The sequence below is a fragment of the Pseudonaja textilis genome, chromosome Z (genome assembly GCF_049901715.1).
Source record: "Pseudonaja textilis isolate UNSWEBS1 chromosome Z, rPseTex1.2, whole genome shotgun sequence".
Classification (NCBI taxonomy): Eukaryota; Metazoa; Chordata; class Lepidosauria; order Squamata; family Elapidae; genus Pseudonaja; species Pseudonaja textilis.
Window position 1 is genome coordinate 17,210,513 of NC_142008.1, and position 13,731 is coordinate 17,224,243.

General features: G+C 36.2%; 1 protein-coding gene and 1 long non-coding RNA gene across 3 annotated transcripts in view; both read left to right on the forward strand.

The window, feature by feature from the left end:
• The first annotated feature begins 933 nt into the window (after positions 1–933).
• The window catches only part of EPC1 (enhancer of polycomb 1), a 58,615-nt gene continuing 45,817 nt past the window's right edge, over positions 934–13,731 (forward strand). For both annotated transcript variants that reach the window (XM_087917693.1, XM_087917692.1), the window contains exons 1-3: positions 934–1,073; positions 1,176–1,296; positions 1,752–1,967. Coding sequence is in view for 1 of the 2 variants with exons in the window: in XM_087917692.1 (XP_087773818.1) it covers positions 1,859–1,967 (109 nt within the window). In the remaining variant the exon portion in view is untranslated. The remainder of the gene's footprint in view (positions 1,074–1,175; positions 1,297–1,751; positions 1,968–13,731) is intronic.
• Positions 4,109–12,111, forward strand: LOC148123918 (uncharacterized). Its single transcript, XR_015740333.1, has 2 exons — positions 4,109–4,211; positions 11,942–12,111. It is a non-coding gene; the product is annotated as an uncharacterized LOC148123918 (long non-coding RNA).

Sequence of the window (13,731 nt, forward strand, 5' to 3'; positions counted from 1 at the left end):
CTCTGCAGTATCCAAAAGAGAAATGGCCAGATGTACAGAGCTGGACAAAGTGATTTTCCTGCACTTTACCACGTTTCTTTAGGCTCCTCCTCCTTGCCTCATTGAATACAGGTTCAGGCTGCTTCAGTGGCAACACAATGCAGAACTGAGAAAGAGGCTTGGTGATGAGAACCTGCCAACAAACGGCAAGTGGCCCATTTAAGCCCAGTGCAAGGAAAGTGTGAGAATGAGCCCTAAAATCAGGAATGTCAAGATGATGGGCACTTGTCAGGCGGGACTCAAAGTTGCTTAAATCATAGTGTGGGAACTAAATAAAGATATCTGTAGTAACATAATAATTCTAACATTTAGGATTGGCTCTTTTTAAATGTCAAACTGCAAACAGAATGTGTACAGTAACATTAAAAAAAAATCAATGATCAGTTATCTCTAACTCCGGAGTAGTAAATCACCAGCCTTGTAAAAAAATTCTTTGAAAAAAAGTGAAAGGAGAAGATTGAATTTGTCGAATTTGCCACTTGGTTTTTCCTTTGTTAGACCAAGCATTTCGTTTCCCTTTTTTTTTTAACCAGCCGAGTACCTGACTGAGCTCACAAATCGAGACTCGGGATATCAAATTTCCTAGCACTCTTAATTGAAAAGCCTGCCAACGTAGGTGAAAGACCTTATACATATGTAAAGCAGGAAGTTCAAATTACATCGCCTGTGGAATCTTAATGATTGACAGCTGTTTTTGAAGAAGGGCTCTTTGCAGCTAGGGCAAGACTTTGTGGGAGTCCGTTGACCTTCCGATGATAAGGGGAGTTCGAACGTCCATTATGCTTCGGGTTCTGATTTCTTTGGACTTTCTGCCCTCTCGCAGAGGCCACCAGAAGGGCGTGTTCGTGTATGGGGGGGAGGAACACAGTGGGAGGATCCAAAGAACTCGGCGCCACAGCCATTTTGTTTGTGGGCAGCATGGTCGAATTCTGTCAGTCAGTATGAGGAGGGGTTTTTAAATAGTCTTTGTGGAAGAATGATGTCTTTACAAAGGATGTTTCTGTTGAAATGAATATCCTTAAGTCTCTATGACGGTAGGTATAGGACAACGATTGGCGAGGGGGGAAAAAGAAAAAAAAACATTCTTGCTATAACCTCTCAATATCAACTCTTTGATTTTGTTTCAAACCCACCAGATTGTGGCGTATGTTTCTCCGAAGTATTTGTGGGTTCGCTTTATATTCCACCAGGCGCTTAGGCAACGTAATGGAGAACGGAAAAAGATTAATGAAAGCGTCTCTTAGTTGAACATAATAGGTAAATAAACCTTTAGGATGGGAAGAGAAAAACACCCAAATCTCCGTATGGAAATTGGGAGGCTGTGGTGGGTGGATGCGCGCGTTTTTCTATCCTTCCCCCCCATCCCCACCCCCAGTATTTCCCCACTCCCGCCCATCAAGGACAGTTGATCATGTGAAGGAGACTTAGAAAAGGTTTTGAGCTCTTGTTCGGTACAATCGCCCAAATATAAAGCCTTGGCATTTGGTGGTTGGTTGTGTTGGGGTGTGTTTTAAAAGACTGTATAAAATGGCACACTGCATTTCTGCATTTTTTCCAGGCTGCAGAAGAGGGGGGCGGGGGATAGTGCAGACTGTGTAGGGACACTGCCCTCCTAACCAATCAGAACACGCTTGTTTGCCATTACAAAGTTGTTAACCCCAGAGTCTTCTGGCTCCTGCTGCCTTTGCTTTTAATCTTTGGATATTTCTCAGGTTTACTCGAATCCTCCCCACCTCGCCAGATATGGAGAAAAAACCTTCGGAAGCGGCTGCCGACCACGGGAAGGAGATTCTATTTTCATTTGCAAAGATTTTTAAAGATGTTGGATAATTCTTTCGCTGCCTGGAGCTGGTTGATTGCAAGTGAAAAACTATACACAGACTGCTTCGTTCCAGTCGGGAAAAGGCAGCTGGCTGCTTCCTTTCGAGGTAAGTTTTCTAATCCTCACACATACGCACAAATATACACAAACATGCATAAAAGACGTCGAAATATTTCTTACGTATATGAATCAAATATAGATTTGATGGGTTTTTTTCTTTTAAAAAATGAAAGTATTTAATTATTATGACAAACGTTGGTTCATTATTTTGACCATTAGGAACAATTGTGTTACTGTCTTTATGGTGAATAAATTAGACCCCTGTACTTGAGTCGTTGATGGAACTGCCAACAACAGAGATCTTTTCAAGGTGGAGTTGGAGTCTCCAGGGAGGATAATTGTGTCCGGAGCACAACACACATTTTTACAAAAGAGGAACTAAGTACATTGCTAAAGAAATGTGCTTCAGTTTATTTGAGTTTGAGATTAGTTGGGAAAAGACGCCTTAAATTGGCTTGTTGAAAACTGCCCTTCATATAATGGAGGAGATTGCTACAGCAGGATTTACATTAAGTTATGTCTGTTACTAAACATTGGCCTTTTTATTCACCAATTGGCTCTTTTTTTGTTATTTGCTTTAAAACCTTTCTATAAAAATATGAATGATGGTACTGCATTAAAGTGTCCTGCTCTTTTGAGAAGATTCCTTTATGAGGCATTTTGTAATTTTGGGCATTTTTCTGGTTTTTTTTTTTTTCATTTGTATACAGTGGGAAATCTGTTTTGTATTGATCTGTGTTGGTGGCGCTGTGGTGCTCCTAAACAATTTATGTTTGTTTCACCAAGAAAAGAGGGGGGCAGAGAAAGGTGGGGCAAGATTTGATCTATTGTATCATAATTTCTTTTTTTCTTCTAACAAACCCAGCTTTAAATATTAATACATGCGTTATAGTTTGGACCATGTATAATATAGGCAATAATCGATATACTTGGAAGTTCGGTGTACAGCATAACAGACATGTCGTCACAGTCCTTTGTTGTTCTGTGAGACTAGAGGCAGGGTTTGGATTTTTGTTACTTAATTTTAAAAAATCTGAGGTATGTGAACTAATTCATTATTTAGTTATAGTTTTATCCTTTCTTTAAAAAGATTTTCTAGTAGCTAAAACCAATTTTTCATTCTCTGTAGAAAGTGACTGTTTTTATTGTTCATTATCAGACTTGGCAGAGTCTTAAACCCTTTCTTTTTTGTTTAAAAAAGTAAACAAAAACATACCAAATAACAGTTTGGGATTGGCTTTATAAAAAACGTGTGTATTTTTAAAATGTTCTGTAGATAGTGTATGTTTTAATTAAGAATAGAAATAAAGCTGAAAAAGACAAATATTATATACATTTTAAAATTAAGTAGTTTTTCATCTATTTTGAGTACAATACATATAAACCATATATACATGTTTAGATACATATATTAAGAATCAAATACCTCTTTCATGCAAACATTTGTTAATTTACACAATCTAAACAAGAATATAAAAAAGCTGAAAAAATATATACATGAACAATTCATAAAGTAAAAGGATTTGAATTATATAATTTGAAATGATCACAATATCTGAGAAAATGCAACAGGTTAATAAATTTATTGAAGTATAGGGAAGGAAGGAATTTTTATTCTTTTTAATTTTTTATTGTAGTTAATGTGAAGTTCTTTGAATAATTTATATGAGTTTTATAGAAGACACTTTTAAATAGAAGATGATGTGTATATAGAAAAATCCTAGCTGACATTAAACATGCCCTTTCAAAATAGTTCTTTCTTGAAACTGAAGCAATATTTATGGTTAAAGGTACCTTGTAGAATGTATTGTGTTTCAAAGTCAGTATTAGTTAAATCACATTATTCTTAGTTAAAACGTATAACTAAATTGTAACATAAGAATTTATATCGTTCTGTTACCTATTTAGCTTATTAAATCTATAAGTATATGAATAACAATTATTTCTATTAAATAGAATATGCTTTCATTGATTATGGTCTCACTATATAATAACAATGGCTCTTTGAAAAGACCAATCATGGATGTTCTCTTACAGATCTAGGAATGCAACTCATGCAGCTTCCATCTCAATAAAATGTGGCAGTGCAGCATATGATTGCACCATACAGTGAACAGCTACCTTAATATATGGGTGTGCAGCCTCTATAGCAATTGCAGGAAGAAAAGGTGTTTAAATGTTTGGCTTTGGAAAATCAGTTGTTATCCAGGTTGAGGAAGAGACTTCTATTTACTCACCATCCTGTATGCATCCTGACACAAAAGATTGATTCAGACATACAGTGCAAAAGGTAGAATTTTGCTTTGTGTTAAACCTATCACCACATACTCTTTAAATCTTCAGAGAATCCAGAACAATATACGAGAAAGATACATTTACTTGTAGATTATGTTTTTTATGTTTTTAAATCACAAGGTAGTTTTAAGAGGTTTACTAACAGTTAATTCCTTAAAAATTATTAGCTCTTCAGATTGTAAAACATTTGGAATTGAGACTTTTTAATGACTCTAGACAAGTACTGACCAGTAAGTTGAAACAGCTTAATGTGGAATATGTTCATACATATGAATCCATATATAAATGAATTAAATCACATTTTAAGCTATTTCATTAAACTACAATTATCAGACCCTTGACTGATATAGTACTAACATTCTTTTTTTCAATGAAATAGTAGAAAAGCTAGATTTACTAGCAAATACAGCTGAATAAATACTTTGTCCAGTTTATTACTTCATAAATAAATCTTTGAGTTACTCTCTTGCATTGTTTTACATCATGTTAGGCTGAATTGTATGATGTAGAAATTATAACTGATACGACAGCTACACTTGTGAGGATAAAAAATGAAGAGGGGAAATTATTAAACTGACTCTGGATGGATAGTGGTGTAAGTTTGATAGGATGAATGAACAGATCAGAAAAAGTACTTAACACGGACAATTCTAATATATAATTGTGAGTGTTTTTTTTTTCAAAGAAAGGTATGAATAAAATGGCATAATATAAATCAATTTGCAAAACTAAATAGTGAAATTACTGGAAAGCAAAAAACTATTGAAAAGGATTAGAAACTTAAAAGCATTAAAAACTAGCTAACATAAAAATAAGAAAAGTGGTCTTTAAACAGTTGTGTTAAACAATACTTCAAGGCAGTGTTTCTCAATCTGTGGCATGCGGACCTCTAGGAGGCCATGATGTCATCACGGGGCCCACAAAAACTTGAAGAAATGTTTAAAGAAATGTTTAAATATTGAGTTAAGTCTTGGGAGTCTGTGGCCATGGTCCCTGAGCACAAAAGGTATTTCAAGGGAAGTCTGGTGAAGAAAGGGGTTGAGAACTATTGGTTTAAAGTTTAAGTTATATATTCTAAAGATGGCAGGAAAAAAAAATCCCGAAGGTGAAAGTTCTAGTTGGGCAGAATTTAATTTAAACTTTAGGTTTCCATAGTCCACATTTCATAACATTTTGGAATCAAGGTTTAGCTTTCCTTCTGAATAACCCATAAATAAATTTACACATGTCTGAAATTCCAGAACAGAATTTGTAATTTAAAAATATTTGAAAATTTTATCTTGCTGCATTAATATTTTCACAGCAGGATCTAGACAGATTACAGTTTTGATATGGTGAAATTCTAATTACCTTTGCTACTGTTCTTGAAGATAGATACTTTTTTCTGAATAATGTTATTTTCTGAACTGAATTGATAGAAGCCTTAATTATCCTTGTATTGGAAAAATGAACAACTGATGCTGAAAAGGTACCATTTTGTATTTGCTGTGAGATGCAGCATAATAAATAACAAAAAGTAGATTATCCTAAATTGTCATTTCAAAATGACTAGTTATAGATATTTCAGTTTTGGGCAGAATGAAGGAAAATATCTACAAATGGATCCATCTAGCCATATCTCCTTCGGCATTACAATTAGAGAGTCAAAATGGCATTTCTGCCACTGAATTCTCGTCTTGACTAATATTTTGGGTGATTTAAACCAATAACTCATAATGCAGGTGATAAATTGTAGCCCTTTGAGTATTCAACTCATAGTTATAATTCCATTTTCATTATTAACTGAATCAAAAGCACCTCTTAGTGTAATTTTATACTTTCTCAGAAGATAGTTGCATTGCATTCGACTTACTTCCAAATAAGTATTTGTGAAACAGTGGCTTCAAGTTTTCTTGTTGTTCAAAAGGAAATCTCTTGCCCCTTCTTGTACGGAGATGAGTAGAAAGATTAAAAAGGCTCTTATATGTATATTTCCACTGAACTTATCTTTCTATTGTTCAATCGTGAAGAACATTTTATTTCCTATCATTTTAATAATATGGGATCAGTCTATGACTATAATAAAACTCTAAATTACATTATGGGGTTCAAAATGGTTATAGATGTAGTAGAGATACCTGAAGGAGCCTCTTTTGCTTGTTTTCTTTTCTAAATATGTGTGAATTTGGGTGATAAACTCTGGTACATCTTATCTGAGTTATCAAATACTTTATGAGATGTTATACTAATTGGATCATTTTTTCAAAAATATAAAATTCTATTTTCAACAGTGGAATGTGAAAATGTGTATCTAAGAATCTCAACTTTTAGTCTCTTTTATATTGTTATGGAGAACAAAAAAAACTGCTAAGAAAAAATATATTGTTCAAATATTGTATGCCTATGCCAGTGGTTATCAAACATTTTTTTTTCAGATTCCCTTTACATTCTTAAAAGTGATTAACTCCAAATATCTGGTTTATGTGTGCTATATCTTTCAATATTTACTGTACAATATTAGAAATTAAAACTCAGAATTTAAAAAATATTTGACTTTGCAAACCCCTGAAAGGATCTGGGGGATCTCCAGGTGTTCCCAGACTTCACTTTAAGAACTGCTGATATTTGATATGTACTTTTCCCAGGTCTGTGCTTTATTTTTTTTGTTTTGTTTTATGTTGCATTGTATTCTCATTACTACTATTCTAGTTGGTCGCCATCTTCTAAATCAGGGCCAGGCAATTTTCCCAACATGCGACCTGAGAAATTAGGACTGTTGTAGAAGTACAAATCAGTAGGCTGTGAAGTTGCGTATGCATGCACATATGTAAATTGAAAAAAATAGCAATGCAGTAGTATTGCATGCATGGCATATACTTATTTACCTATGATTTTTAATTTCTGCTTGACTTCATGTGATCCAGAGGAAGGGAAAGACTGGATGTTCCCTGAGGGTTGTAAAATGCCTAGGTCTGTTCTAAATAATAACTGTCTCAAAATGTATTTAGAAATTGAGAAACATTGATAACAATAAAGATTCTTAAAATAATTAGATAATTTCGTAGGACCCCAAAACAAGATTGGGATGAAGTGTTGAAAAAGCAATAGATTTTTATAATGGTGACCAGATAGATAATTATAGTTGGATGGTATCATTTTAGTATGTCTGCACAGAATACAGTACTTTTCAGCTTCCACTATCTAGGAGACAAAGCCTTATATATTTTAGGTATGTATGCGTGTGTGTGTGTATATACACACAAACACATATATACATATACATACACATACATACATACATACCAGTCTAAAATATATAAGGCTTTGTCTCCTAGAGGGTGGAAGCTGGAAAGTACTGTATTCTGTGTACACACACACACACACACACACACACACACGTATGCAGGTCTTGGCGTCTTCGGGTCTTTTCCTGTGTAAGATTGAGAGTATCTTGGTGACGTTTCGACGAGATCCCACTCGCCATCTTCAGGCTGGTGCTTTCGGCTTCGTGCTTGTGCAAGCAAAGTGCGATCAGAGCTGCTGTCTCTCTATAAATACTGGTGGGGAGGTTGGCTGTGTTGTTATTTCTTGATTGGTTGATGGAGTTGATGTTTGTAGATTGGCTGGCTTTTTGGTATGAACATGTGTGGTTGAGGTATTGGCTGTGTGTCTATCAGCCTCCTGTGTTGTGACGACCTGGGTAATGGGCTGTGTGATGACGTTCTGAGTTCTATTGTTGTGACATCCTGGTTTCTTGTGCTGTAATCTCCTGGGTCGTTGGCTGTGTTGTAACATCCTGAGGTTTTGTGGTGTAACCTCCTGTTCCGTAATGTGATATCCTGAGTGAGTGGCTGTTATGTGACATTCTGGGTTTTGGTTTGGCCCCGAGTTTGAGGCCTGGCTATGTGTCAGTTTGCTTGGTTTGGGGGTCGGGTGTGTGGCAGCTAGTGATGCAGCCATGGTCTGGTTTCTGGACAGTGGAAACTAGCCCTTTTCAACAAATGAGCCACAAAAAACAACACCAGACCCAAAACAACACATGACACCCCCACCAATCTCCCTCACTCAAACCCAAACCCATCCCATAAGACGAAAGGCCAGAAACCAGACCACGGCTGCATCACCAGCTGCCACACACCCCAACCCCCAAACCAAGCAAACTGACACATGCCATGAACACATAGCCAGGCCTCAAACTCGGAGTCAAACCAAAACCCAGAACGTCACATTAGAGCCACCCGCTCAGGATATCACATTATGGAACTCAGGAGGTTATACCACAAAACCTCAGGATGTTACAACACAGCCAACGACCCAGGAGATTACAGCACAAGAAACCAGGATGTCACAACAATAGAACTCAGAAGGTCATCACACAGCCCATTACCCAGGTCGTCACAACACAGGAGGCTGATAGACACACAGCCACATGTTCTTACGAAAAAGCCAACCAATCTGCAAACAACAACTCCATCAACCAATCAAGAAATAACAACACAGCCAACCTCCCCACCAGTATTTATAGAAAGACAGCAGCTCCGATCATGCTTTGGTTACACAAGCACAAAGCTGAAAGCCTGAAGATGGCAAGTGGGACTTTGTCGATACATCGCCAAGATACTCTCAATCTTACACAGGAAAAGACCCGAACATGCCAAGACCTGCATACCTGTACCGTGAAAACATATATACATACATACATACATAAATTATATCAAAGCTAACGCATTCAAGGTAAAGGAGAGAGCTGGAGCAAAAATGTTTAGAATATTTCTGGATGTATCTGCCATGTTAGAAATAAGGAAATTTTTCTTCAAAAACATCTTAATTGTGACTATAATCAAGATTCTCTGGTTATCACTGAAACTTAAGTCATTGCATCTATATTATAGAAATTCACTTAAGATTTAAAATGAAAACTAGAAGGGGAAAATTATCACCCTTTTGCACCAATGTCTATGGAAATTCTCAGTAATCCAGGGTCATGATTGTCCAAAAGGTGTTTTTTCAAGAAGCCATTGGACTTTCTGGTTTTTCTTTGAAGACGTTTTGCTTCTTATCCAAGAAACTTCTTCAACTCAAGACTGGATGGTGGGGAATGGAAGGATTTATATTCCTTGCAGACCAGCTGGTCATTTGCCTCCTCTTAGAGAGTAATTGAGGCCACTTGGAAGTTTGTCTGTTTCCTCAGGGTCACCTGAGTGCAAATGGCTGTGGAGCATTCTTGGAAATGCTGAAAGGACTGTGTTGTAGAGCTCTCCTTTCTGCACAATGTTTTTCTGCCCTTTGTCCTTCAGTGTTGAATACAGGTGCAGGGTATCTGGGTTGAGTCTTGTGTTGTCTGCATCTTGAACTGAAATGCAAATGATTCTGCAGTTTTTCTGAAAATCCATTCATACTCCCTCATCATTTGAAGGACATCCATCTCAAAGTACATAGTTACAATGGCTTTGGCATCCTGCAGAAAGCACAGCTCCATAACATAGTTCTTTCAGCAGTTCCAAGAAGCTTCACAGCCATTTGCATTACTCAGATGACCCTGGGGATACAGACAAACTTCCAAGTGGCCTTAACAACTCTATAAGAGAGTGCAAATGACCAGCTGTCTGCAAAAAATATAAACCCTTCTATTCCCCACCATCTATTCAGAGCAGAAGCAGCTTTTTAGATGAGAAGTGAAATGCTTTCAAAGAAAAACAAGAACATCCAGTTGCCTATTGAAAAAGCACCTTTGGGTCTCTTGCACGAACCTATACCACTCATACTGCTAGTTCCCTGTACTAACCAGAACTGATTTAATTGTATAACGTTCTGATAACACAGAAAAATCACCATTGAAGCTGAGGCTTAGTTCCGCATTAGAAAAGATGGAACAAAAATGACAAAAGAACACATCTAAATAGGAGCATATTTTCTTTGCTTTTTTCAATTACAGGCAGTGGTCTTGACTAAAAATGTCAGTTCCAAAACAGAGATCTGTCTAATCAAGCATATAGTCAATAATAGACAACAAAGTTATAAATACGAAATTAATACATCCTGTATTCAGTTCATCTCAGCATTTTGCATTCAGAGATATAGGCTGTGCTTACAAATAGCATTCCTGAATAGGAACAAACCTTATTTGCTTTTGTAAGGAAGGGCACCCATGGGGGAATATTAGGAAATAAAATGACAAGGGCCTAATTATACATTTGATATACTTGTGTGATTTGCATGACATCAGAACAGGACATTTTGACATCTTTGCAGTTTACTACTGACACTTAAGCTCTCAGTGCATACACATTATTTTGATTCTTACTTATTTTAGCTAATTGTGCATTTGAGTGGGATCAAGTAGAAGGGCAAATTTAATAATTTGCCTAAACTATAAATAATTGAGCAATGTCTATAATTGAGCTTTAAGTAAATATGACTATGAAATTTGATTAAAAATATGAAATTATGTTACATCTTTATTAAGAGAATTTTTTAAATTTTTATGTTTGTGGCTAATAGATTTTTGATAGCATCTTTTTCATAACTAATATTTTAGGGGCATTTTTCTTCAGTTAAAATGCATCTGCTACTATAGCTATAACACAAATTTATAAAACGGAAAAAATGAGTCAATGTAGCAAAAGTTTTTAAAAGGTTTCATAGGATTATGCAATATTTCTTCCCAATATCTTATAAAAAGTTTATACCAGCCCAGTATCGGCCATGAGAATATTTGATAGACTGGCCTGATTTATATATTATTTAATTTGGCTTGTTAGGGTTTGGTTGAGTATTTTGTCCTAGCCATTTTAGTTTAGTTAATAAAAGATAACTTAGAAAATTTGAGTCCAGTAAGTCTGTTAATTAACCTGCAAATATTGTCATTTTTCTTTCAAAAGCAATAATCATTTTTATCTGAAGCAAAAAAATATAACAAGGTAAATCTATTAAATATATTTACCGAGACAAGTTCAGAAGAATATGCAGAAGAAAAACTTATGACTTGGGGCCTCTGGAGATTCTCAGTCATCCAAGTCATGGTTGCCCCATTTTGAGAAAGCAACTGGACTTTCTTGTTGTTGTTTTTTTTTTGAAGATATTTTGCTTCTCATCCAAGAAGCTTTGTCAGCTCTGACAAGATGGTGAAGGGACACAAAAAACATCCTGTAGCTAAGAAGGCTGCAAACTCACTTGCACTATTCAGGTGATCCTAAGGACACAGATAAACCACCAAGTGGTCTCAACTACTCTCTAAAAGAATGCACATGATCAGCTGTCTGCAAGGCTTCCCACCATCCTATGATGAATAAGAAGCTGAATAAGCTTCTTGAATAGAAGTGAAACATTTTCAAAGGAAAAACAAGAAATCCTGAAAAAGCACCCTTGGGACAATAATGATTGGGAAAGGGCAGGAGAGACAAGGAATGTGGATTCTATAAAAATGTACAGTTACAACAATTAAATGAGACTTTCACAATTTTTTTGCCACCATCTTCTCTGTTAGGTCTTTCTGAATTCTGATTTTTACAATCAGCCATATTTGATTTGCTTGTTCTATTTTTGTTAACCTGGATACTCTTTAAATGGAAAAATCTAATATACAATACTTGCAACTTATAGATTATCTTGAACCCTTTATATCCATTGTGCAATATTTATAAACATTGGGTTTTTATTAAATGAGAAGTATTCTTCATATAAGACTCCACAAGGAGTTGGAAATGTATAATGAAGTTACGAGTTTCTTGTCTTCATCTGTTCTAGAGTAAGAATCTCAGCAATATGGAGTGGCTCTGGATTTGAAGGCCTGGTGATTCCAATGAGTTATCATTTTTCCTCCCAACTAGGTAACCCATGAACCATATTGGGTCATTGTTTCAGAGATATTTTCTTACTTAAATTGATAAACAGCATGAACATGGATGGGCAAAAGAGCAATGAGAATTAATTCCTATTTTCTGCTGGCTTCCCCTTTAACTTTGCTTATGGGAAGCTGGTTAGGGAGTTTTGGAAATCATGATTACCTGGTTGCAGCAGCACTGCAGGGTCATGTGGTGGCACTGCAGCACCTACAACTTTGCTAATACATCTGGTGTTAAGATCCTGATCTTAAATTTTCAGTGCCATAGGGATAATGGGCCCTGGATTCTTGGATGCATTTTTTTTTGTTAGCCCACTTGAGAGAACTTGATTCCAAAATTGTTGCATTGTTTTGCCCAGTTGAAGTTACAGAAGAGTTTTAGCTGTATATAAGTAGAATTACTATTGCTCAAATATCTGGTTCATTTGGTTTGACAACTCATGCTCAAGATGGAAGCTGTGGGGATTCCTGAAAGTGGAATCCCCACTCAGAGGCCATAATCACTGTCTTACTCACATCCAAGACATCTCCGTTGTACTATTGCAGTGCAGTCCATGTGGGACAGCTTTCCAAAAACATTTGGAGTTACAATTGGTCCAGAATACAATAGCTGTGGACCAAGTGCAATGAATGAATGCATATATCTTGAGGCACCCATATACCACCTGTAATTCAAGAGCTGCACTGGTTTCCAGCTGGCTTCTGGATGCAATTCAAGGTGATGGCTGTCACCTTTAAATTCCTTTATGATTTAGGACCTGGATATCTATAGGATTGCATTCTCTTGATGACATTTGCTGTCCAATAAGATATAGCAAGGCAGGTCTTTCTATATTCCCTTAATTAGAAATTGTCTCCTTTAGAGACAGAACAAATTTTAAGTCATCTCTGTCCCAATTCTGCAATAGTATCAGATAAAATAACATCTCCTAGTTTTCAGTCAATGGCCAGCTGTCCTAATCAGGCCTAGGGGCAAGTTTTTAAGGCTATCCTTGCAAACAATTTTCACTGTATTTTAAATAAACATCCTGCTTTAAATGATTAAAATGTTTTACTATTAAATTTTTATTGTGTTTTCATCTCAACTTATGGTTTTGTGAAGACTATTGATCAATTAATCGAAAGGGATTGTAAATAAAAATAAGAACTACAATTGAATATGCTATGGGTGTGTGGTGTATGGTCTTTTAATGTTGAAATAGGCTGCAGCACAAGTTGCACCTAAGAAGCTTGCCTGAAGTTTATATATTTGTCCCCCAAAAACCTTCTGCTTCTTTTGGTAAGTGCCAATAGGATAAACCTAAGAGTGATAAGGAATCAAAAAATTCCTCAACCTCAGCACCTCAGTACTGATATAATCATTTATTTTATAATGTATCTTATTTGAATAAACCGACAATCAACTTTTTCTGCTGGAAACTGTTAACTGTAAAATATCCAATATGCGGTTTCAAATAGTGTGTATAACAGATTTGCACTCCTCTCAGTTAATTCTATAGAATTTTTGATGTCACAGAGACCTGTATTACAGAGGAGAGAACAAAGTGGCCTGGGAAGAAATGAAAATAGGATTTAGAGAGAATATTGAGCGGTCATCCTCTCCCTGCCGCAATACGTTTAAACGGAACCGGACCATACATGTCAACTGTCTCCCTCTAGCAAGGGGCTCGGGCCTGAGGAGATGCTCCCGGGT